Source organism: Notolabrus celidotus, chromosome 1 (assembly GCF_009762535.1).
Source record: "Notolabrus celidotus isolate fNotCel1 chromosome 1, fNotCel1.pri, whole genome shotgun sequence".
In the NCBI taxonomy this organism is placed as follows: Eukaryota; Metazoa; Chordata; class Actinopteri; order Labriformes; family Labridae; genus Notolabrus; species Notolabrus celidotus.
This window is the reverse complement of record NC_048272.1, coordinates 19,317,414-19,344,007: the sequence shown is the minus strand read 5'-3', so window position 1 is coordinate 19,344,007 and position 26,594 is coordinate 19,317,414. Positions and strand designations below refer to the sequence as shown.

The window sequence follows — 26,594 nt, the reverse complement described above, 5'->3', positions numbered from 1 at the left end:
GAGGAGAGAAGGAACATGGAGGCACTGAGAGAGTCTTTTCTGCATTTAACTTTTCAGATGTCATCGTATAAGAGAGCCACGCTGGACGAGGAGGACCTGGTTGACTCCACCGGCGACGACATCTATCCATCTTCACCTATGCAGGTAAACATGACGACACGCCGTGCTTTAAGGACAGAAATGGTATCTTGTCAGTATGCTACTAATATAAAGAAAAGAAAACACATAGGTCTCTTGAAGTTTCAAACATTACAGACAATAGAAGTTAAAAACAGGCTTCACAGAAAGATAAGCGACTGCTTTTTCTCAGCTGTTTTGAATGTTTAATCTAAGGAATATGGTCATAAGAGCAACTTCTCAGCAACTTCTCAGAAACCAGTAAAAAATATAAATAGGTGTTGTTAGCAGTGTTAGCCCAGGCTATTTATGGTCTGTTGTGAAGCATGCATCAGCTTTGGTATGAAGTCTGAGCATAGCTTATGCAAAGAAGGATGCGTTCTGTTGACTAACGCCTTTGATATAAAGTTACGTCCTGTTCTTATTTAAACACAACATTTGTTTTCTTTGGGGCCTAACTTAATATAAGACTCAATAATGTGTAACAGAGAACAGCCTGCTTTACAGATGCTCCTGCACTACAAAGCTCAGTTTGGTCTGTACAGAAATTAAAGAAGGCTAAAAAAGCCCTAACAGGAGACACATTCATACATTTGATTGATGTTTTTTCATGATAACAGATAAGTTAACTTCTTTTCTTTGACTTAATTGCCAGATTCTGACAACTTGTACTCTCTGAGTTAAAAAATTACAAAACAGACATAGACTTAACTTTCCTCATTAGTGTGGGCATTGGCAACCTGGCATGTTGTGGTCTAGCCTATAATGAGAAATATTGTACCGTTTTGTTTTCTACATTAGCAGAAAATAAGGGCCTGTGTCCATTTATACTATTTTTCTGTGTTAAATAATATGTCTATTTACAACTTTTTTTGTAGTGAATAGGGGCCTGTGTCCTTTAAGGCAATTTTTGTGTTAAATTAGGGCCTGTGTCCACTTACGTAATTTGTATGTTGAATAAGGGCCTGTGTCCTAATGTGTTAAATTAGGGCCTGTGTCCATTTACATATTTTTTATTTGTTATATAAGGACCTGTGTCCATTTACACAGTTTTTTCAAAAACATTTGACAAAGAAAGTTTTAAAACAATGGAAAAGATTCGTCCTGGCATTCACAGCTGCTCTAAACCTGAAAAAAAGGCCATGAGAAACTAAGTCTTATTAGTTTCTCCTCTGCCACCGTTGTAAAGAAAGTTGATATCCAAAGCCCCTTCCCTTCCTGACTTCATTGGTAGTTTGTGGAGAAAAAACAGCTGCCGACCCCGAGCACTGAAAACGCTGTACAGCATTGATTTTGCATGGACAATAGAAACTGCCAGCCCAAAAAATGCTGTTTAATGACACATGACTTATCCAAACATGCTTTGATATCTCGGGATAAAGTGAACAGTAAGTCGAGATCTCAGGAAAATAACTGAAATAGTTATCACTGGAGAACAGAGTAAAAAGAACGCATGGATGCACGTCTGTTTAGGACTTTAGTATCCATGACATTAAGCTGCACTGAAGTGATTTTTTTAGAATACTTTCTGAATCATCTTCCAGACTTAAATGTATATCATTTACATGGTTAATGTGCCCTGAAATTAGCCTCATGCTGACTCACTTTTATCAGAACCTCATTTCAGCTCATCTCTATTGTTTTGCCGTCAGTGATGCACAATTCCCCTTTGAAAAACAAAAGCATTTGTTTCTGTTGAATGAAGGAGTTTCCTTCCTGCAAGACCTTAAACGTCTCAGATTATTAAAGTCCATTTAAGTAGAAAATCCCACTCAGATCAAGACACAAACTGTGACCTGATTGCAACATACAAAGAGGTTATCAGACGATTAGTCACAGAAAGATTTCACCACACAGACACATTGAACACATCCTATTAATCTTTTACGACATAATGTAAATCACTGGCTGATTACCTGAGAGTATTTCAGGCTATAATCCTTCAGTAAACATTACACTGTACTGCTGCTTGATAATACATTCACAGTTTAGACTGTCTTGTTGTGTAATTTATCTGAGAGAAGAGATCTGTTCTAAACTCAGATGTGCAGACTGGTCCCATGAAGGAGAATTCTTTTGGATGCTGTAGACATCTCACATACCGAGCCGAGCTGCAGTTTTTCGGCACCTTTAAAAATCTTTGAGAAGATCTTGAGGAACTCAGTACAAACCACTATGAATGTTAGGGTGATGGTTAGGAGCAACAAAAAGGCAGCATAAACAGAGACGTACAGACAACAATAAACCATTTTTAGAAACAAAAGTAAGAAAAATGATCTAAAATGCATATAGATAAAGTAATAGAAAATTAAAGGATCAGTCTGAATAAAAGGAAGAAAAGTATGAGAGTTCTTTGATATCTAATTGCAGAGGTCATTGCAGATTTTGAATTCTTGTTAGTTTTACAAGCAGGTAACTTAATGTCCTTAATGCAATGTAGAAAATTCCCTTGAAAAATGTACCAAAGAGCAAAACTACTCTCTACCTTTTGTAGGATAAGGAAAGAAATACCTGTAGCCTCTTTCACATATGCACTCTTGAAAATTTCTAGCAATTTAAGCAGCTTTACAGAGCTTTCAGGAGCATCAAGTGTTCCCTGTCTGATGAGGGGACATAAGTTGAGGCAGGACATGATGTCTAAAGCACAGCGCCTGTGTAATGTTTACAACATGGCGGCAGAGGAGGCATCAGGGTCTCGAAAACAATTTGCCTTCAACCGCAGATGTTTTTATTCATCCTATTCTGTGTCATACCTTTCTCATGATGTTAACATTATCACCCCCGCACACCTGCTCACTTTCATTCACCGAGTATTTCCTGCTGTGGTCTCACCCTGGCGTCTTGTGGGAATTTCTAAAGGCTGGCAGGAAAAATTCTGGAGGAAGTCAGGGTGAAAGTTTGTGTTCACACTCGCAGGCCAGCCTAAAAATTTTGGAAGGAGTTTTGTGCATGTTTGAATATGGCTTTTTGTCTCATCTATAACCTCCATTTTAACTCAACTTATATACATTTTATTTGTGATTATAAACCATAAAAAGGCTCAACATAATCCAGCTCTCATTATTTCATTTAGTGGTTTCAGGGTGTTTAAAGAGGTTTTACTGTAGCCATTAAAATAAACGATAATCAGCACTGGCAGTGTGATTCTTCCACCTACCACAAAAAACAGAGCCCAGGTCCAATCCAAGCCGACACGCGGATCTCCTGGGATTAAGCAGTGAGTGTGGCTTTGGCATTCGATTTGATCACATTAACTCTGACTGTTAAATTCTCATCTGAGCTAATAGCAGTAAATGGGATCTTTATTCATATACACTTCAGAGGTAATTGACTCCCACAGGATATATCTGAGGTCTAAAGAGCCGGCATTCATTCACAGTGGGAGTTTCTCAAGAGACTGACCAGAGTGTTAAATGTGCCCCCTGAGAGATTTGTGAGTGGCCCTTTTTGGATTCAGTCCTGGAGGAAATAAATTCCCCTGGCAGCTTTTTGCTACGAAGCATTCACACAAAAGAAAGTGCAGGAGGGTGTGTTAGGTTTAATCCACTGCTTTAATCATTTATTATAGAAAATGTTTGATAAAGTAGGGACTCTCTTCTTGTTTTGAACCCCCTCATGGTGACTTCTGAACATTTTTACAGAATTTCAAGAACATCTGTTTTTCGACCTTGTTTGACTCGTGTTCTGCATCGTATTCAGGTGAATCACAAAAGCCGCAGACACAGTTCAACAGGAGTATTGTATCTCTTTTCCTCCTCTGGAAAAAGTCCTTTTATGCGAGCATGTTAAAGTAGGAGCAAGGGAACAATAGAAGAATGTGTAACCTTTACAGTCTGAGAGATTTGAAGGCGCCGTAAACGAGAGGCCATTGTGCTTTGAAACCAAACCTGTCATCAAATATCTGAGGTGCTGTTTGACTACAGATGACATTTTCCACACTGCGGTAGTTCAACAGAGTCACATTATAAAGGGTGTGTGTTTAGGGAAGTCGTTTCATGTCTTTTAATCATGTTAATCCTCCTCAAGATGCCAAAATGCCCTGAAAACAGTAAATGAAATACTGTGTCTGTGTCCGCAGGTGACTCTTCTGCACAACCGTGGTCCCACATGTTGGCCCAAGAGGACGCACACAGAGCGACGGCTAATGTTCCTGCTGTGTGTTATGTCCATCGGCTTGTTGATATCTCTCATCACGACTGGGGTCTTCTACAAACAGAGTGAGTCCTTTTTAAAGTTCTGTTTAAACTGAAGCTTCGGTGACATGCTGAAGAGGAATACCTTCAGCTCCTCCTCGTGAAGGAGTACGATCAGGAGAGGACTGACACACTTTAAAAAAAAATCTGATTAGTGCTTCAAACTAGACAGACCAGATGCCTGCTGATGGATTTAAGAGGGAAACAGTAACATGGAAACTTTTCTTTTATCATCTTCTGATTAAGAAATAAAAAAAGCAACCTTTTCTATAGAAGAATTTGATCCAGACACACACAAAGGAGAAGCTTAAAGAAATAATTAGAGTCTCAGGTGGATACGCCTCTTTTTTTTTTTCTTCTTACCAAGAGTTAGATAACAAGTCTGATATCACGCCCATATTTGTATAGTAAATATGAACACCAGCAGCTGGTTATGTAGATTTAGAGAGGAGGAGGGAAGAGGAAGCAGAGGGGAATAAAACAGATGTAACAAAATCCTCCTATCAGCACTTTTAAAGCACACACATAACAAAAAATAGAACTGAAAGGAAACATTTTTGGCTAAAAGAAGGAAAGATGAGGTGTTTTATGTTACCTTTGGACACAACCAAGCTACTATTACCCCTGTTCACATTCTCTATGATGAGCAAAACGCTGCCTCTGCATCCATGTTTAACATGAAGACAAGAGAGAGGTAGACATATTCTCACCTGATGCTTTCTCAAGACGCTTTTACAAATATAGCAGATCTAGACCAATCTATGTTAAATTATGAACAGAGACCCAACAACAAGACAGGGTAAGATCTGGACTCAGTCTTACCCCACCTTAATCCACCATGAGCATTGCACCTTGCACTATTTAGCAAGTTAGAGCGGCAGTCTTTGAGTGGTTAAAATCAACCTGTTTGCTTAGTTTGATGTCCACAATGAGATGAACTACGTTTTAGCTAATTATACTAAATGGGTTTCCCCGCCCTCCCTACAAGACTCAGCAGCTGATATGTCAGCAGGTGCACTGTCTCCCCACAACTCCCCTCAACCCAATGAACAAGAAGGTGAGCAACGTGGCATGTCAATTAGCATTATTGAAGGGGGTCTGTGGGAATCTCTTTTTTCTCTCTCTATCTGAACTATTACAAAAGCCCATAAAAACAAAGCTATAGCTAAGCTACATAAGCTACAACCTATAGTCTGTTTTGGATGCTGGGCAGGTTGAAGCATTGAGTGATTTAATCTGTTGTAATGTCACAGAGATTACTCAAAAAATACCTTTAAAATCAGATATTTTGATGCTGAGGGCGGTCCCACGAGGGGCAATTTGTTAAAGTAGCTTTAATCTCTTAATAATTGTAATTAATAAACTTGATCCGATAAACTTGAACACAATAAAATATCAAATCTAGCGTTGCTGATACAAAAAAGCATTATAGATCCATTATTCTGCATGATTCAGTGCTGCTCTTTTCTAGGACCGTTCATATTGAAAGCGAGACATTGCAGAGGCGTAGATTTAGAGCTGTAGGGATAAAGGTCTGCAGTGACCTATGTACATAGAAGAAATCAAGTGTCCAGATGAAAAAAAGATCTGTGCACACCCTGTTACCTTGGAATGAGCACGTATGTCTTTATTTATCATTCTAAATAAAAACTCCAGGGCTGTGTTGTTTAATTCAGCGTATGTGGTTTATTTTCTTTAGCAACACAAAAGCCCCATCTTCAGCCAAGCTGCCTAAAAACAACTCTGAATCTCTCCCCTGAGTTTGTTCATTATGGAAAGAGGGTTTATGGATTTAGCATCACATCCAGGCGGCGTCTCCTTCCTCCAAATTTACCCTGGGAAACTTAATGCCACTTCCTGCCATTCAGAGCCGCATGTCAGATCACACTTTGAAATAATAAAAGGAACAAGGATGAATTCTCAGGGGACTACTAACCTCATCCCTGCTCGTAACTTCTGCTCCAGCTCTTGTTGTGTGCCTTGTAAGGGCGGAGTGAAAGTCTTTACAGCAAGTCCACTTTTAGAGGTGAGCAGTCCCCTGGAGCTGTGCTCCGTTTCCTTATAATGACTTCCACTTAAACTTCTCCACACACTTTCTTTGGTTTCTAAGGGCTCTTCCTGTGAAACAGCTTTTGTGTTTGGACTTTAAAAGCAGCGAGCCACGGCCAAAAGTCTCTTGGCTGGCCTCAGATAGCTTCCACTTATACAGAAAACACTCAGAGTCGCATTCAGGTGAAAGAGTAATGCTTTCTGATAGTTCTCCTTTAATAGAGTGTCTAAATTAAACGAACGCAATCATGCAGGAAACTCAGTCTTCATGTGACTGCTTCTCCAGTTAATCATCATATTACACAATGTTCAAAGTTAAATCTGTGACATCTCCTCCAAAAAAATCAACCTTCAATGTTCAGGTGATTATTTATAAAGGAGAAATATCCCTCCAGGTTGTATATCTTGGCTGTTGCCTCCTGTGAAATAACATTTTCCAGATGGTCTGAAGACTCGCATGCATATTTGAATGCCCTGCCATGAAATAGTTTCAGATTATCCTCTGAAATCTTTTCTCGAGGTTCTCACATCAGAAACCTTTTAAAGCCGAGGGCTGAAAGTGAACTATGTGTGACTTTTTTAACGTCTTCTCTCCCGCAGCTCACCCGGGCCTGTGCCTCACGGAGCCGTGCATCACTGTGGCCAGCGCGGTGATGGGAGCTCTGGACCGGTCAGTGGACCCCTGTCAAGACTTCTACAACTTTGCGTGTGGGGGTTGGGTGAAGAAAAACCCCCTCCCTGAGGGAAAGTCTCGCTGGGGACCTTTCAGCAACCTCTGGGAGCACAACATGCAAGTGATGAAGCATTTATTAGGTGAGGATCCTGGTCTGAGTGCAGTTCAGTGTTCAGAGCAAAGAGGAAGGTCTGATGTGTCTTGTCTGTCTTTAGTTAGGGGGTTTAGTTTGTTCTCCTTCACAGATCACTTCTATTTATCATAATATTCATCTTGAAGCTTTTAATAATCACTGTTCCTTCATTGTGATCACAATGTGCTGTCTGGGTCAAAGGTCAAGCATTCAGATCCAGGGGAGTTTTGGGTTTCAAAGAGTATTTCATGGACTGTCTCAGTTGCTGTGAAGGTTTTAGGGATGTTTTGTTATGGATGGTTTTGCTCAAAAGCCAAGCCCTAAAACTCTGCAGCACAGCAGCTTTGACCTTTTATTTCTCTTTACTGGACAGAAAACACAACGATGAAAGGCCTGAGTCAGGCTGAGGAAAAGGCCCAGCGATATTATCAGGCCTGCATGAACGAAGCCAAGATTGAGGAGTTAGGAGCGCAGCCACTACAGGAGCTAATCAGCCAGGTATTTCCTAAAACAATTAAACATCAAACACACCCATCACTTCAATCCCTTTTGATTTCCATCCAAAGAAATACACATTAAGTCTCCGTGTGTCGGCATTGTCTCAGTTAGGAGGATGGGCCCTGACCGGCGCCTGGGACAAGGACAACTTCCAGGAAGTTCTGCGTGCAGGGTCGGCACACTTTCACACCTCGCCTTTCTTCAGCGTGTTCGTCAGCACTGACAGCAAAAACTCCAACAGTAACATCATCCAGGTGAGAGGGCCAGACAGCTGTTTGAGCTGACATGTCTGCTTATACACTGTAACATATTTATGTCTCATTGTGCCTGATATATGTCATCACAACAAATCAACTCAGACCTGTTTCACACACGCACGCACGGCACTCCTAAAGAGTGTCTGTGTGAGCCGCATAGACTGTATAATTAATGGACGTAGTATCTGTGACCTCACCCATCTGTTTCTGAAGCACTGTTTTGAAGCCAATAGTCGGCGAAGCCATATTGGAAATACTGAATTCAACCTAAGGTCTATCGAGCTAGTTTGAGGTAAAGAGGCAGGCTTTGAGCCTCCTCGACAACAGCTACAGTGTTCCCACCTGTCAGTCAAGTCAGCTGTGCCTCTCATAATGGAAATCTAGTAATCTTAATATCTTCGAAATTGCAGCGTTATGAAAGGAGCTTTTTGGACTACACTCTATTTTTGTACCAGGCTGTAAACATGTTTATTTCTGCTGTTAAGTTCGACTTTTAGAATTGGTTTATATGTGGTTTCTGGTACTTCCGGAGCCAGCCTCTAGTGGACACTCGAGGAACTGCAGTTTTTAACACTCCCCCATTGGTTTTAATCAAGGAGCAACCTCCGGTGTAAAAATATGAGTCCAATGCGGAAGTGCTAAAAACTGCAGTTCATCGAGGATCCGATTGAGGCTTGCTCCAGAAGTACCGGAAAGCACATACACACCAATTCAAAAAAGCCGATCTTTACAGCAGAAATAAACATGTTTACAGCCAGGTACAAAAGACGAGTGTAGTCTGGATAGCTAATTTCTCTTTCGGCACACATTTTTCATACGATGTTGAGATTACGAGTCTTCCAATGAGAGGCACAGCTGACTTGATTAACAGGCGGGAACACTGTAGCTGTTGGCTAGGAGGCTCAAAGCCTGCCTCTTTACGTGACAATCACTCAACCGCAGCAATATTGCTCCTACCACCGATTGGCTTCAAAACAGCGCTTCAGAAACAGATGGGTGATGTCACGGACTCTACGTCCATTATTTATACAGTCTATGGTTTTAATTCGCGCTGCTTAAGGTTGGGGCTCGGTGTGAACGCAAATGGGTGACTTGAGTCAGACTTTGTCCTGCTAGCCTCAGAGTCAAATTTCTGCAAGAAGTCAGTGTGAGCGGATGTGTGAGCACAGGTGGTTACAGTCAGGAAAATCACCTTGAAGGAGTAAGCGGAGTGATGACACTTAAATCATATGATGGGTGCAAGACCAGAAGCTGCTTCAAACTCTGATATTCTTTGTCACAGTGTCAATTTAATGGAAAAACTGTCATCACAGCATCCTTTTTACACCCTGACCTTTCTCCTGAGACCCCCAACACACTTCAGAGTCTCAGTGAGGGATGGAGGGTAACTCTTGAAAAGTCAGGGGCAGACTGTTCTGATCTTTTCTTTTCTTAAACTCTGAATCCTGACATCAAATTCTCTCTAACACAAGGAACTCTTACAGACTGACCCAAGGACACAGATCTGTATCTCCAACGAAAAAACACTGGTCTTGCGTGACTCTCACTCTCTTACAGTTCTTTGTTATGGTGTCATGAGACTGAAGCAAATGATACTGAGAAGTTCTTCTTCTGTGAACGTTGCATGTTGTCAACACAGGATTGAACACAAAAGGTTGTTTGTGAGCGTTGAAATCATGGGATGTCTTTTCTCTTCACTCCAGGTGGATCAGTCCAGTCTGGGACTACCTTCACGGGATTACTACCTCAACAAAACAGCCAATGAGAAGGTACTGTACTGCACTGTGCTGGTTCCACTGTGGTTAACATATAACACATAAAACAATTTCTGGAATTTTTCATAATGGCAACAAAAAAGAAAAATGTGGATTCCAAGAAAAACGACAACCAAAGGCTGTTTTTTTTACAGAGTAAGTCAAGAAATATTAATGAAAAATATTTCAGCCACAGGGGAAATACTCTGCATAGTAGCCTGTATTTGCATAGTCTATGATTTCTCTCCTAATTGACTCCCACACACACACACACACACACACACACACACACACACAGACACACAGACACAGACACACACACACACACACACACACGCACACACGCACACACGCACACAAAAACACACAACTTTCTATTGTCCACACCCTATCCTCACTTTGCTGCCCTATTTGACTCTGCAGTATCTGACGGCATACCTCGACTTCCTGTCGGAGTTAGGCGTTCTCTTGGGAGGCTCAGCGGAGAGGTCTCGGACGCTGATGGAGGAGATCGTGGACTTTGAAACCACCCTGGCCAACATCACAGTCCCCCAGGAGGAGAGGAGAGACGAGGAGCTCATCTACAACAAGATGGAGGCCAAAGATCTGACAGTAAGAGTCCGACATCATCGTTACAGGAGCTCTGAGAGCACTTTTACTTTCCTACCTACCATCGCTCTAGTGCCATGAGAAGAAATATTATTATCAGCATCAAATTACCCTGAAACTATCCTTATATCTACTTAGATTAAATATTTACATGCAGAGTCTGTCAGCACATGATAGAGTTGTGGAGTGTTCTGGTTTCTGTTTGTAGTCAGAGTAGTGTCGTTCAGCAGTGTCTCAGTGGACATGTGCTGTGTGGAGATCAAGGGGCAGGTTGAGTAAAGTAATCGTGGAACCAGTCATCAGGTCAGCTGACGACAATGACCAGTCAGACTGTGCACAAGACAACGCACTGAGGAGTAAGCCTTGGTCTGAAGTCCTCATTCACTAACCACTAAAAATGGGTTGTCACTCCCAGAAGCTTTATCATCTCCACATGATAAATGATCAACCTCCACCAAACAAGCTGAGCTAATGTTGGCCACAGCTCGTTGACACTGTGTCAACTAACATCCACCAAAGTGTGTCAGAAGAACACCCAGAAACTGTTTTATTTTGCATCATCTCTTTTTCTGTTTATCTTTAATTTAAGGGGAAAATACAACCTTAAAATGTGTGATGTGAAAACACTCACTACTGACATTTTCCTAGCTTTGAACTAGAAGCAGTGCTGTTGTTTGCAGGATGATTAGCCTGCAGTCACTTTGCCTTTGCTGCTTGTTGCAGTCATTCACAGAATTATTGCTTTGGGAAAAAGAAGCTACATTTCTAGGCAGCTTTTATGGAGTCAGATCTGTGCATTGACTGGTGTTAAAGGCATTAATGATACTGTTATTGTTATCAAGACAACAACATTTTTTTTTTACAAAACATGAAAAAGGAAGTGACGTGCTTTAATGTATGAAACAACTAAATGCATAATTCAAAGCTCCTGTGAGGGACTTTTAGGTTGTTGATTTTGGCACTACATGTGGACGAAACGCTTCTTACGGTCAAATTCCACTGAATCCGTGTTTGGTCCGTCTCCGATCGGCCACGGCACCGGATCTGATAGATTTCTATTATAGTCAATGTGTTGACTTCCACTGGATCCACTCAGTTGTGTTCCAGCTGTGTCTCTGATCCGGCAGGTCGGAGCCAAGGGTGCATCTCGCTCGGCTGGAAATGAAGCTTTCAGCAGAGTGTCTGCCCCCTGGTGGCTGGCTGCAGTATAGGTAAAAAAATCCGTCTCCCCCAGTCAAACTTAAAAAAATAAATACACGTTGTACGAATGTTTCTCACATCCGTTTGCTGTGGTGATATGTAGTTATTATTTGACTGTTTTGTGTTCAAGGCCTCTTTTTTCTGAAAAGTTTCATTTTCGTTAGTTATTAGAGTTTAAAAAACAGGGTTTAACTTCCAGGTTTGCTTTGATTCACAGCCGCTGTAGAGGGAAACCTCAAAGGACACACAGCGTCTTGTGACGCTACACTGTAGGGCGGAGCTCGTTACAGTGGCTTCGCAGGCTCTGGCTGCACAATGGCTGCGCCCATTTTTTGGCTTCAGAACCGTACAACGGGAAGAGGCGGAGCAACGCTGTCCATTTTTATTTACAGTCTATGGTCGGAGCCCTCCAGATCAGATACACAAGACCTCTATGTTTGCCGGATGCCGGAGCATGACACATCAATCTCAACAGAGCAGATGGAGTGGGACAGGAAGTCAGGCACCAAAACAAAATGAAAACATCTGCTTAATTTTCAGAATAAAACACTCTGTGTTATCACCAGATCGTATTTCACTTAACTACAACAACAAACCATCATGACGAGCGGAGCCTGGCCTGGAGTCAACAGGTCAGAGGTTTTCAGAGGACCAAAAAGACAACATGGATGAGGAGAGGAGGAGGAGAATCCTTGATTCAGTAAATACCATGGGAAAACCTTGGTCACATGATGGTTGTTGACGGATGAGAGAGCACGGAGCCGGACCAGAGTGGATTGGAGACGGACCGGACATGGATCTGTTGGAAGTCCTGTGTTACCTTCTGGCTGATCCTGTCCAGTTGAAGTGTCAGCAGTATTTTCAGACAGAAAATTCAGTGTGCTTTCTTTGAACCGCCAAACAGTTCACTCACAGAAACTTTGATTTGAAAAATGTCAATAAGGACTATTTCGGAAAATTACAATATAGAACGTATTAGCCCTGTTGCTGATGGTCTTGTTTATTCTGTAAATCACATATAGACACATCAGTTTGAACCTCAGCCCCTTTTATAACCAGTTAAAAACTCCTCACAGGAGCTTTGAGGGTGTGGGGCTGTGAATCAGCTAAACATGTTTGTGTTCAACAGCTCATACGTTTGCGTTTGTTCATGTGTCAGCTCTGTGTGTTTACAGACGCTGGTTCCTGCAGTGGACTGGATGCCGTACCTCACTGAAGTGTTCGCCCCTGTGCAGCTCAACGAGTCAGAGCCAGTGGTTGTTTATGCCAAAGAATACCTCCAGAAAGTTTCAGGCCTCATTAGCCAAACAAATAAAAGGTCAGACGCCAAACACTTTCTCCATTCAGCATCAAACACATGTTGTTTGATGCTGTCTTTATAAAGCATGATTTGTAACCCTGGAGTTGAATAAAGCTACTAAAAATGAGGAAGGAAGCTATCAAAGCACTTAGACTGTTTACAATATTTATGAACGCATGAATCCTCCTGCTGGAAGCACAATGGTCAGCGTCCAGGCTGTGTTTAAAAAGGAAAACCAAACAATGAATTTAATGTTTCCTTTGCAGTCTCCTCAACAACTACATGATAATGAAGGTGGTGAGAAAGATGGTTTCCATTTTGGACCAAAGGTTCCAGGATGCCGAGCAGCGCTTCCTCGAGGTCATGTCCGGAACAAAGAAGGTGAGTGATGAAGTTTAGACCTTTTACTCTCACAGTAGCATGACACAGATGGATTTAAGCACAGAGCTGGCGTTGGGATTAAGCAGATATAAAAAGAAACATAACAGCAACGCTTTATGCACGCCGACCTGTGAGCAGATCATCAACCAGATAATGGTTTCTGCATGAAGTGAGTACCAGAATCAAGATGTGTGGATGAATTGTAATGAGGCTCAGAGTAACTAGTTTAATCTGGTAGGTTCTAAGTTTACAACTTTTGGCACCAGTTTTGCTTTGTAGGAGGCCGGTGCTTCCCAGAGGAGAAAATGTCCCAAATCCAAACAGCAGGTTTCACAGAGTTTATCAGAGGACCTGGTGTTATTTTTTGGCAGTAAGAGGAAAAATAGAACCTGGTTCCAGGAGGACAGCAGAACTCTAAAAAGGACTAAATGACAACTTTGATCTTTTTGTTTGTGTTCCTAGACCTCTCATACGAAAGAAAGGGTTGTTTGTTTTGGCCGGAAAAACCAGACGTGTTGCCAAACTAACAGCAGCCCGACACTGTGTCTGAAAATATCAGTCTTACAAAAGTAAACACATTTTATTATTATGATTATCAGATACAGTGAACCTTTAACTAATGAGAACAGAAGATTTTAGTTCAGATGATGCATTATCTGAGTGCTAATTTAGAGGAAAACATCACCAGGACTTCTCATATGTGCCTGACAGCATGTGATGCAAGAGTCAGCCACAGAATCAACTAGATTACATTACTCTTATCTCCTCTCACGTGTTGATTCAGTGAATCGTCTGTGATGAAATATAGCACCATCTAAAACAGTGCGAGCTGAGTCTCTTCCATGCTAACGGGCTAACTGTTGTGTTGCTCATATGATATCTGCCTGTCCGTCTGCTTCTATGGTGGCTACTGTGATGAATGGCATTTGTCTTTGTTTTACTGCCCTCTACTGGTCTGGTGGTGTAGTGTATTTACTTTTATTTTTCCTCCATACGACACTGACCTTATTTGCACAATCTACCTTGGACTTCAGCCCGCGGTCGAAATGCAGACAACAATGGGGACACAGGAACCTTTCAGTTCAGGGTAAAGTAGTTCTGGGGGCTAAAAGACCCCGGAACTCTTGGTTGAAATGCACCTATTGTGTCCTATCGGGTCTTAGTTGCAAACAAATGACCCGGTGCAAAGCAACGCAACGCATGGTTTTCACCCTGATGCCCTCTTTTTATTTTCACTCCTGTCCCTCGCATAGACATGGATGAGAAGAAGGGGTTAATTCATGAAGAAGAAGCTGCATGATACCTCCTCATTTCACGACAGAAACCTGAATAAAGTTGCAGCTGGCTGGAGGAGATTGCTAGGGTGCTTGTCAGCTTGTTTAAAGAGGAAATAGTGATGCATTAATCAATCAATCAATCAATCAATCTTTATTTATATAGCACCAAATCACAACAAACTTAATCTCAAGACTCTTTACAAACAGAGCAGGTCTAGACCGTACTCTGTGGTATAATATTAACAAAGACCCAACATTAAGACAGGATAAGATCCAGTCCCATCTTACATACAGGACTCAGTCTGATCTCATCTTAATCCACCATGAGTAGAGCACTTTGGAGCATTTAGCAAGTTACAGTGGCAAGGACAAACTTCCTTTAACAGGCAGAAACCTCCAGCAGGACCAGACTCATGTTAGATAGACATCTAAATTCGCTGCCCAGGAAAAATGACCAGAGCCCATCCTGCTCGTTGTGCACACCACTCTGCCTGTTACACAACATCATAATGTAAACACAGGACCACTCAGACAGCTCTGTTTGCACTTTTTACACAACTTCAGCCAGATGTTGCGACACAACTCCAACTTGAGCACACAAGTGTTTGTTAAGCCGACCATTACTGAATTAAAGACGATGAACGGCTTTCACTCACTCTGCAACAGGAGGAGCATGTCTGTCCTGCTGGCTTTGCCTCTGTGCATTCACTGTTGCATTTTTAAAGGGCTGTATAGAGGTATTTTGAGTAGTTATTGTCTTTCTTTATTAGCACAACAAAAATAAGATCTCAGCCTTGCCAGATGCTGCTGCAGTGCTTTTCAAAAAGAAAGCGAGGAGATCAGAAACATTTAAGACATTGAAGCATTAATACATGTCCTCTCAAAGTGTCCCGACAGCAGTTTACACTTCCTCCTCAGCGAGTGGTTGTGTGACTACGGAGAAGGCTCGGTGACCTCGGCTCTTATCAGAGCGAGATCCTGTTCCCTCAGCCTCGTTTCCAACTGAGGTCAAGCTGCAATAACAAACCCAGAACTCTGGATGTGTTTCTCTTTGTGTGTCTGTTTTCTGTGAGGGTGCAGCTGTGTCTCTTTTTCCATCTGTGACTGTGTGCTAAGGCTTTTTCTACTTAACTAACAACACTCCTCATTTCCTCACTCAGACCTTGTTTCCTCTTTATCCCTGCGTGGTGCTTCGTTTGGCCTTGTCCTTTCTTTCACCTGACAGTAACTTTGTCACAGAGGGACTGTTTGTATTTACCCGCAGTCAATGCATCAGATTGCTGAGTGTGGTATTTTGACTTAAAGTGTAAAATCAGTGTGATAAGAAAGATAGAGACACTTGAAAACTGATTTTATGGATAATTACAGAAACATAAGTAACATTTGATGATAAAAACTGCAAAATTTGCAGCATGATACTCAAAATTGTGGCCACAGAATATTTTTTTATCTCAACTAATGCACTGAAATAAACCCAGCTTGCAGCAATCATGTGAAACTTTTTATTTGTTGGATAAATCAAAGTTTTCTTTTATAGGAGAAAGTGCTTTTTAAAAAAGATTTTGGAGGGACAAACGTTGAGAAAAATAGAAACCACACATTACAAATTAAAGAATATTTTACATCCTGATAATGTCAACAAACAAAGAATAGTTCAGACAAAGTGACTTTTCTGTCTTCGATATAATTCGCGACTCCTTTTCCCTCTGAAGTCAAACCCTTTGTAATTATCTTTTGATTTATTGGCGTTCTGTTGGTGGAATTCTTGGCGTTGTTTCAGGTTTGGCTGTATAAAGACAGAGAGTTGAACATTGGGGTGTCCTGCCTCCTGTTGTCCAGAAGTGAAGACATAACCTCTGTCCTTTAGGAAGAACACTGTGTCTCTCCGCCTGCAGGGAGATAACAGCTCAACTTTCCTTTTACAAACACTGAACTCAGAGGTCACAAGAGGATCAGCCATTTTTTCTTGTAGCAGACTTTTTTTTCTTCTAGACAATGGAAACTTTTTTTCTCTGTTTTAATTACTTTGTTTCAAAGTTCCCATGAAATTAAAACAGATGTTTAGGACATTTACTCAGCATAATTGTTCCAGTTCTTAAAGATATTTTAAATTCAGTTAATCTTAAAAAAAACGAACACATTTTGACTCCTCTTCCTGCTTACGAAGGCTTTCGCTAATTTAACATCAAAATAATGAAGTTCTCAATTTTCAATGTCCCTCCTCCAAGATGCACAAATCCTACCAACTAGTGGGCAGTAGCTCCAGTTAACGGCTATTGCTATGATGCTTTAATGCTCTACTACCTGGATGTAAACAAGCACAGATGACTGGTGGCTTCTCATAGTGCAACTCAGTTCATCATACATTTTTTAAGTTATATTTTGGGGCTTTTTTGCTTTTTATTGGTCGGACAGCAGAACGGAGACAGAAAATGTGGGCAGTAGAGAGCGAGGGAAGGAAATGCAGCAAATGGTCAAGGCTGGGAGTCAAACCCGCGATTGATGTGTCGAGGACTATAGCCTCTGTATATGGAGCATGCGCTTAAACCACTAGGCCAGGGGCGTCCAAGGTTGGTCATATATTGACCAAGAAGATAGAGATAAAGTTATATGTAGGCTGTGTCTGGTTAAACTGGCATACAACCACTCGACTGGCCGCACTCTGCAAACCGATTTTATATATTTTACTCTCAAACTCTCTGATGTCGTGTTTAGCTGTGTTAAAGAAATTAGATGTATTAGTTGTTTCTGAAAATCCCTTCCTGTCACTGTCTCAACAACCACAACAAGTCACCCGTGCATCTTATTCTAAACAAAACATCACTTACTGTTATTGGAAAAAAGTGTAACTCCAAAATTCACTCTAATATTATTCATTAAATCAACTTTTTAATGGTTCTCTACCTGAAATATGTTTCCCTTTTATTTTTCATGGAAAAGTGCTAGTGCTAGTTAGCATAGCCACATAGCTACATGTTCGCAGCTGTGTACCAAGACACACGTCTACATACTGACAAATAAAACAACAAGAAACACAAAATCTGTGACCAATCGTTCAGAAAGGTCCTGCTGCAGGCGCCTCTCCGTCAGGATCAGATTCTGGATCAAATTCAGAGGGTTGAAGCAACGCAGGTCTGTGAGCAGCCATGTATATTCAGCCAACATGTAAACATTAGATCAACGTGCTGGAGAGCCGAGGTCGCATCCACTTCCTGAGGGGGTGTGGTCAGATAGCTTATTCTCATTTAAAGGCACAGGCGCAGAAAACAGCCTGTTCTGAGCAGGGCTGAAAAGAGGGGATTACAGGCATGCCATCTGATCTGATTTCAAAATGTTTTTTTGAGCAATAAACTTTAAAAACATGTTTTGGGGACCTCTTAGACCAATATAATTTGATGAAAAAGAGCATAATATGTCACCTTTAAAACAGCTAGAAGGAAGCTTCAGTTTGTTTACATTTTAACGCTCTTGGAAAGATTTACAGTACGTCTCATTTCCTGTTCCTGCCCTGAACATGCATGCACGGTGTTCTTCAAAGAAATATCTTGTTCCACTTTCCTGTAACTGTCCAACCTTATTACTCACCAAGTAACTCTGCAAGGGGAACTGTAAACAAAGACTCTTCCTAACTCTGCTATGCAACACTTTATCAGATTCTAATCTGACCTCAGACATTAACAAAAGCCATAACAAAGAAGTCATTCTTCTCACTGATGATCTGTTCTCATCGCATCAGCAGGTCTAGACCGTACTCTATGTTCTATTATTAACAAAGACCCAACATCAAGACAGGATAAGATCCAGTCCCATCTTACAGACAGGACTCAGACTGATCTCATCTTAATCCACCATGAGCAGAGCACTTTGCAGCATTTAGCAAGTTACAGTGGCAAGGACAAACTTCCTTTAACAGGCAGAAACCTCCAGCAGGCCCAGACTCATGTTGGACACACATCTGCCTGAGTTGGGGTTGGGTTTAAAACACATTCATCCTTTCCCTTTACTCTCAAACATCATGTTCAGGTCAGAGTGGCAAAGAAAAACCACTTTTTAACAGGCAGAAACTTTGAGCAAAACCAGACTCATGGTGGACATCCGTCTGCCAAAACTGGAGAGAGTCAGATAGAGAGAGATGCAGAGACAAACAAAGAGAACAAAATAACAACAGACAAAGCAGACAGATGGCTCAAATGCCAAAAAAATGTCTTCATGTCTCTGGTTTCACTCTGACTCCAGCTCCCTCTACAACTGTTTCACTATCGCTGCACTTCTCCACCTGCACGTGTAGCCCCCGGCTGTCCGGTACAAGTTCACCCACGTCCTGTTGTTGTAGTCATGTTCGTTCGAGGACGTGAGGTGACTAATTGAAGCAGACAAGGTGTGACACATTGGGAAAAACTCTCCACACAGACTGATGTTATCTAACAATGTCAGAAAACATGAGGGGGCATTTTTTTATACGCACTTTAACAACACACCATGTGACCAGTGGATTACCTCCTGTCTCATTCCACTACTTGTCCTTTTGCTTTCTACAAGTGCAGTGTTTTTTTCCACTGATGCATTTTATTGTTTTGATACTGGAGTGTATATTTCTACAGTGCAATATTTTCCTGCTAGCGCCAAATATGTTTCTATGATTGCAATATATAGTTTCTACCAATGCAGTATGATTTTCGCCAGGTGCAGAGTATAATTGTTTTTAATTTCAGCTGGTGCAGTAATTTTTCTACTTGTGCAATTAATTTTCTACACTACTGCAAAGCATTTTCTACCCGTGCAAAATTTCTTTCTACTAGTGCATCATATTTTTCTAATAAAGAAATATATCTGCATACGAGTGCAATATATTTTCCTTCTATTGCAACAAATGTCTAAACTAGTGCAAAATATTTTGAATAGATCTACGAAAAGTTTGATCCAGTATGGCAGCCTTTTATTTCTTATGTGAAGTTACTGACTATGTCGCTTGATCCATGAAAAGGGGTACGGCCTTATATAAACACAAACTCTGTGATCTGGTTCACTTTTCAATTTATTTTTATGTTATTTATTTATATATTTCTCCTCTTTATTATTGTTATTATTGTCAGTACTATTTTTTCAATTTTTGTTGTGTGTTTTTCGTGTGTGTTTTTACAATAATTCTTTTTCCTTAGCTGTTCTATGACAGGAAGCCGGTTGTATCTGATTTTATTTGTTTTTCTCCATTTATTATTCAATGGAGAATTCAATATACAAAAAAATATATATATTTTAATAGAGCAATATTTCACTCCTCCACGAGTAAATGTATTTGATGCAATTTCATTTTTTACTAGCCTGATTTAGTTTTTTAGGAGGTGCAATATAATTGTGTTTTTGTGCAATATACTGTATTTTCTTCTTATTTAGTATAGCTCCAGTGTGCGGTATGGTTGCTTTACTGTTGTCGTAAACATTATTTACTGTGTTAACATGAATGCATGTTTTCCCAGTGTTACTGCATATGCCTGAATGTTGTGCCCTTAAGATTAATTTATTTTGTTGAGCATTGTTGAGCATAACAGAATATGAAGCTTTTTCTGTGTGCATGCCTATTTATATTTCTTCATTAACATGTCCTGTTGTTTGTTTGTTGCAGAGCTGCACTCCACGCTGGAAGCTGTGCGTCAGCGACACAGACAGCGCCCTGGGCTTTGCTCTGGGAGCCTTGTTTGTCAAAGACTCCTTTGCCGAGGACAGCAAGTCCATTGTATGTTCTTTTCCTTCATGAGAGCTATTCCTTCTGTGTGCTATGATGGAGTGAAGTCTGACTTTACTCTGTGTCTTGACTCAGGCTGAAGACATGGTTGGAGAAATCAAACAGGCCTTTGAAGACGGCCAATAAAAACGTGAACTGGATGGACGCAGAGACGAAGAAAGCAGCCAAAGAAAAGGTAGAGAGATGTTTCTAATCAAATGTCTCCTGCTGTTGTTTAGAAAGACAAACATCTGACAGGAGGATTGTTTCGAGTGCTGAAGTAGTGAGGAAACACAGCGCTGCACCTGGTGTGAAAATGTGTCTTTACAGTTTCTCTTTGATCTGTCTGTCACAGGCTGATGCGTATAACAACATGGTGGGATATCCAGAGTTCATCATGAACTCCACAAAGCTGGACAAAGTGTACAATGATGTAGGTAAATGTGGAGCTGTGTCAGAACCTTGCTGTCTCTTTATTTATCACACAGTTTCAATTTTAAACACTTTTTTTTATCCATTCTTTTTCAGTTCCAGGTGGTGTCAGAACAATACTTCCAAACGTCATGCAGTACTACAACTTCTCAGCAGAGTGACCGCAGACCAGCTGAGGAAAACTCCGAACAGAAACCGAGTAAGTGACCTCCCTCCCCACAGCCCGGTTTGATAGAGAGGAGGGCACACGCTCTGACGTGGGACACATTCCCCTTACACTGACTCAAGCAGAATCCTCTGCCATCCATTGATGCTCCCAGGGCAACCAGTTCCTCTCCCTTCTCCTCTAATTAGGGTACGAGAATAGAAGGGGGGGCAAGTGAGGGTCCTCATACCCTCCTGTCCAAAGGTTCTATTTCACGCTCTCCAAAATTAGGAGAAAAAAACACAGGCATAGTTATTAAATCTCACGCTTTTAAGTATATTTGCAAGTAGCTGTGATATATTTACAAAGATAAAATACAAAAGGATTAAAACAAAAACAGGAATTTTTGCCGTACTCAAGCTTCTCCTGCAGCCTGGAACCTTCTGCAGGAGAATTTGGGTTTTGAGCGAGCTTGTCTCTTTAAATGTTTTCAAAAGCAGATTGAAGCTTTGGAGAAGACACGTCGCTTGTAGATGCTTTGACTGATGACTTTCTGATATTAGATCTATGATATGTTGTCCATGTTTTAAGAATTTTGTGCTGTTTGTCTGTAACTTTGTGCAAACGTGCTGACTGCTACCTTGGCCAGGACACTCTTGTAAAAGAGATTCTTAGTAGGTTTCCTGGTTAGATAAAATGTAAATAAAGAAATAAATGAAATAAAACAACATCTGCTTTGCAGATGTTTTTTTTACCAATCTTTATAAACTTTTGAAGCCAGCTCATTTTTAAACTTTCACATCCCCCCTCGGTGCATTAGTTACAGAAATTAAAACGATGAACTCTTTTTCCTGTTTTAACCTACCCTGGTTTATTAAACCACATTATTTTACATTTTCATGAACTTTTCCGTGCAACCACGACTGCAACTGTTTATCTTTGCTTCTACAAACTAAAGACAGGATCAATTGGTCAATGAACGCACTTAACATACTTATTTAACTTTTAGATACGCCACACACCTCAGGCCTGTTAGCTTGAGTAAATACATTGTTTAATTTAAATGAATGTCCCAGGTATGTAACCTGTGTCATACTTCTGAAAAAAAGAGGAAAGGAGCATGAGAGCGAGTTTAATGGATCATCAGCATGCTTTGAGAAAGGAGAGTGATGTGTGAGTTGTTTCATGCAGGAGTCTGTGGTTGGCCTCTGTGTGTGCTGCTCTGACCTTTAACTCAGTCTCAAGATGTGTTTCTATGTTTCTTGTGTTTCTTGCAGGTGGAGCATGACTCCTCCGACGGTGAACGCGTACTACAACCCAACCAAGATGAGATGGTTCTGCCGGCTGGAATCCTTCAGGCTCCGTTCTACAGTCGCTCCTGGCCTAAGTAGGTTTTCTGCGTTTCACTAAAAGCATCTCACACAGATTTTATTTATCAGAATCAGAATAAAAATGTATTACATTTACCTTTTTAGAAAAACATTAGAAAAAGCACAGAATAAAGACTGTTCAAGGGTCATTTATGAATTTAACAGCACACCAGGACATGAGAACTACATACTGACCCACTCTCCACATAAAGTGTTATTCAAAAACTTGTTTAAGGTAGACCTTACGGCTCACAAGTTATTCATTTTCTTATTTTACTTCATATATTCACATTATCAGGCCACTTGATTTATTCAGATTGAATATGTGATGCCTGATGATGAAATAATGTCGTTTTAGTGGGATTAAGTTTGCTTAGATGTCACTGCAAGGATTACATTTATTAGAAAGACTCTGATAATCCATAAAGTGTCAAATTTAACCTCCTTTTTTTTACTGAGTCAACAAACAACCTGTAATGAGTCCTTGTGTTGCTTTCAAACAAAGCCAGACTAGCTGATCCCCAGTTTAAAGACTCTATGCTGAGTTAACCAGTTGGTTATATTGAAGAAAGCAACATGAGAGTGGGATCAGTTTCCTAAAGGAGAAAGTAGCCGTTTCTTTTATAAAGAGATCTTGTACCACCACAACCAGCTTAACTTTCCACTTAGAGGATGTATTCCTGAGCACCCAGAGAGAGCATTGTTGAGTGTGAAGAGGGTTGGATGAGGGGCACTCAAGAATACTGCAAGCGTAGTGCCAAGGGCCGAGCCAAATGGCATTCTCCAAACAGATGTGTGTTGCATGTTGATGTTTATTTACTTATTTATATTCTTGCAGAGCTCTGAACTTTGGTGGCATTGGAGTAGTGATGGGACACGAGCTGACTCACGCTTTCGATGACCAAGGTTGGTTAAAAAAGTTGTTTTAAGCATTTTCTTTCTTTTATTTTAAACAAGCTTTTGTAGACTGTTATTTATTCTGTTGTTTTATTTTTAATTTGCACGTCTGTGTTTAAAAAGTTTGTCTTAATCTCTTCAGGGAGGGAATATGACAAGGATGGAAACCTGCGTCCCTGGTGGAAGAACTCCTCGGTGGAGGCGTTCAAGAAGCAGACGCAGTGCATGGTGGAGCAGTACGGAAACTACAGCATCAACCAGGAGCCTCTTAACGGACGACAAACCCTGGGAGAAAACATCGCTGACAACGGAGGAGTCAAAGCCGCCTACAAGGTCTGATGTCACACAGGAAGCCGGAGCAACCTTTAATGTTTTCTTTACGTGAAGGAAACTGGCTTTCTGCCACCATGTAGACCGTTAAATGAGTTCAGATGATCATGGAAAGTTCACACCACGCTGCTATGTTTCCTACGAGGACATTGTCAGATTGAATGTTTACAAGGTCAGAAAAACCATCGTGCAGATCTGATGTTAATCTCCCTGCATTAGTTTATTTGTCGAGACTCCGCTGTAGGTCACATCCATTAATCTATATTGGAAACAGCAGAGTTGTCTGGTTTACAGTGAAGCCTGGAAATGCAACAGGTGGCTATGAGCGGCCTGTCAGCCTCTGGTTACTTCTTCACATGCACACATTCTTTCCATGTAATGAAAGGTCAGGAGCTGAGAGGCAGATGAGCAAATCATATGGAAGTGAAAGCAGCCTGCTCTACATTCTACTGTTTCCACCTTCTTCTGTTTACTTCAGGTTGTACATTTTACATGACCATAAAACGTGTAACACGATCGTTTTGTTGCTTCGCAGGCTTATGTGAACTGGATCAAAAAGAATGGCGAGGAGGCCACGCTGCCTGCACTGGGAATGACAAACCGTCAGCTGTTTTTGTAGGATTTGCACAGGTTGGTATCACTCCTGCTTTTTCACTCCTCGTGCTTTAAACAAACTGATGCTACTGCTGTTTCAGAAAGCTCCTCGCAGCAACCGTGAGACGTGAAAATCATCTGCTCTCTTTAAAAATCATAACCTGTTAAGAGACAAACTCAGTGCACTGCAATCTTAAAACCCATCAGCTATCTTCTGACGATAGTAAATACAACGGACACTTTTTGGGCCTTCTGGGGTAACCAGAAGACTTCTCTTTAAAGTTCCTTACCCATACTAACCAATGTTTTCAGTATGATTTGCTACATGGGATGCAAGAATGGTGTTGGTGCAGGAACATGAACATCTAAGAGTAGATAGTTAGCTGCACTTCAATGCATATATCTGTTTAAAGACATGAATTAAAGCTTTATGATTGCCAGAGGATAGGGACTAGGGCCATTCTGCCCTATTTGCCCTCCACAATCTCTACAATCTACAACTACTGCCCTATAATCAAAGCCCACTGAAACATGAGTGGACGATGGTACACAGTCTAAAAACTACTTACATAACTTAACATACATACTAAATAGTGTTGGATCTGTTTTTAATATGGAAGGACAATTGTACATATCAGCCCCCTTCGCTGCTCTGAAGTCCGTGACTTGCAGAGTCTTACTGTCCCGCCGAACACAGAATCCCGACTGATCTTGTCTTAACCGAAAGGATCCTTTAAATCATCAATTCATCTCAGAACTTCTTCCCAGAATTAAGACTCACACATTGAATCTTTTCTGTGTCGACTCACAGCCGGAAGCTGGCTCAGACCTCGTGCCACACAGCCCAACAACATCCGATTCCAAAATATGACATTAACAAACATAAGCATTAAAACATAAAATATTTTAAAATACAAGATCAAGGAAAGAAAGTAAAAATTTATTAAATATTTAATTAAAAACTCAGTTTGTTAAAAGAAAATTTAAAAAAAATCCTTAGTGATTGCAGAAAATTTTAGAAGTTTGTACTTAAAGAAATAAAAACAAAGGTTTAAAATGGATTTGCGTCAATAAGAGAGTAGAGTAAGCTGTGTGACAGAGGAATGTTGTAGTCTTGACTTAAAGTGATCAAAGTCGGGGCTTGTCTAATATTATCTGGGAGGTTATTCTAGGTCTGTGCTACATAATAATTCTCTCTACATCTACAACTAAGGGCCCTACAATCAAAGGTGCTCATGTCAACAGATTCTTCTTTTCACTGCAGGATCTGTAGAGATGAATCGACTGTGATTTGCCCAAAAACTAGTTCTTCATGTGATTAGAAACTCAGATTCAAGTTGAGCACTGACAAACTTCCCCCTTCAGTAAATAAAACATCAGGAATCTATTAATTCACCTGATTGTTGGACAGTTTAGACACAATTTGATATGATACGATAATATATCATATGATGTGTTATTTTCTTCCCAGATACAAAATGATATATGATTTATACAATATGATAGGATAGGATAGGATAGGATACAATATATGATTGGTACTGTACATCTTGTAATTTTTCAAAATTGCTTTACCTTTATTTATCCCATTAATTCACTTTTTCAGTAACCTTGTTAAAAACATTGCTATGTCAAGAATTTTAAAGAGCCATGCAGAGACATGACTCCTCGTTTTGTGTCTTTGTCCTCCATCCACTCCTGCAGGTTTGGTGTTTGGTCAGGACACCAGAAAGCTCACACGAAGGCATAATCACAGATCCTCACAGTCCATCAAGATACAGAGTCATCGGCACAGTTTCCAACTCAGAAGAATCTCAGAGCACTTTGGCTGCAGTGCAGACGCTCCAATGAACCCCAACATAAGTGTGATCTTTGGTGATGTTCTTCAGTGATATTCTTCAGCAAAGAGTGAGGCGGACTTTTGAGGAAAAACAGTCTGCCAAACGAGGAACACAAGAACCACTGAAACTCTTGCTGCTTGCCACTTTATGCTAACAAGCTCCTCTCTACCAGGATCAAAAGGTCCGGTTCTGTATGGAGGATCGCAATCTTTAGGGCATCTCCATTTGACGAATCCTGAACTTAAATGTAGATACAACAATGTGCTTTTTTAACACTGGAAACCCAACAAATGGTTACAAAAATGGAGGAATCACTCTTCAAGTGTGTACTACCTGTTTGTCACATAAAGTGACGAACAGGAAATGTTCTTTTAACTCTTTGTCCTGGCTTTTATCTGCTCCAGTTTTACTTTAATTGTATTTTATTTATGGTCACATTTTTTATAACTAGCACAGCTGGGACCTGAAAGACTTTTTAAACCGAAGGAAGATTCTAACCTAGTTCGTCTGGACCATTTTGAAGCAGATAATTCAGAACTGGTGTGAATACAATAGCCCGTCAACGTTTTCTGTACAATCAGATTCGGACCTTGATTTACAGATATTAAATGTGTAACTTTTGCACCTGGTGTCATAAAAATGGAGAAACAAGGAAAACAAAATGAAGGGATTAAGAACATCCACTGCAATAAATTTAAGCTCTAACTACTTCGCTTTCATTCAGAACTCAGTCTTATAAGCAAGCTATGTTGTGCCATACTTATTTTTATGAGTAAGAGTTTGTCACAAATTATTTTGTATAGTAAAACCAATCTTAAAACA

At 40.6% G+C, this 26,594-nt stretch overlaps 1 protein-coding gene across 1 annotated transcript; it reads left to right on the top strand.

Moving 5' to 3' along the window:
* On the top strand, positions 1 to 26,594 carry LOC117813171 (endothelin-converting enzyme 1-like). The gene is given in 25 exon segments (XM_034684293.1): positions 1 to 144; positions 4,196 to 4,334; positions 6,960 to 7,172; positions 7,539 to 7,663; positions 7,771 to 7,917; positions 9,624 to 9,689; positions 10,098 to 10,286; positions 12,659 to 12,801; positions 13,050 to 13,164; positions 20,065 to 20,175; positions 20,260 to 20,301; positions 20,303 to 20,359; positions 20,519 to 20,596; positions 20,692 to 20,716; positions 20,719 to 20,745; positions 20,748 to 20,790; positions 22,015 to 22,064; positions 22,067 to 22,127; positions 22,949 to 23,016; positions 23,150 to 23,340; positions 23,873 to 23,945; positions 23,948 to 23,967; positions 25,636 to 25,741; positions 25,744 to 25,785; positions 25,788 to 26,594. Coding segments are annotated over 25 exon segments (2,283 nt in total). The 5' UTR covers positions 1 to 15; the 3' UTR covers positions 25,811 to 26,594.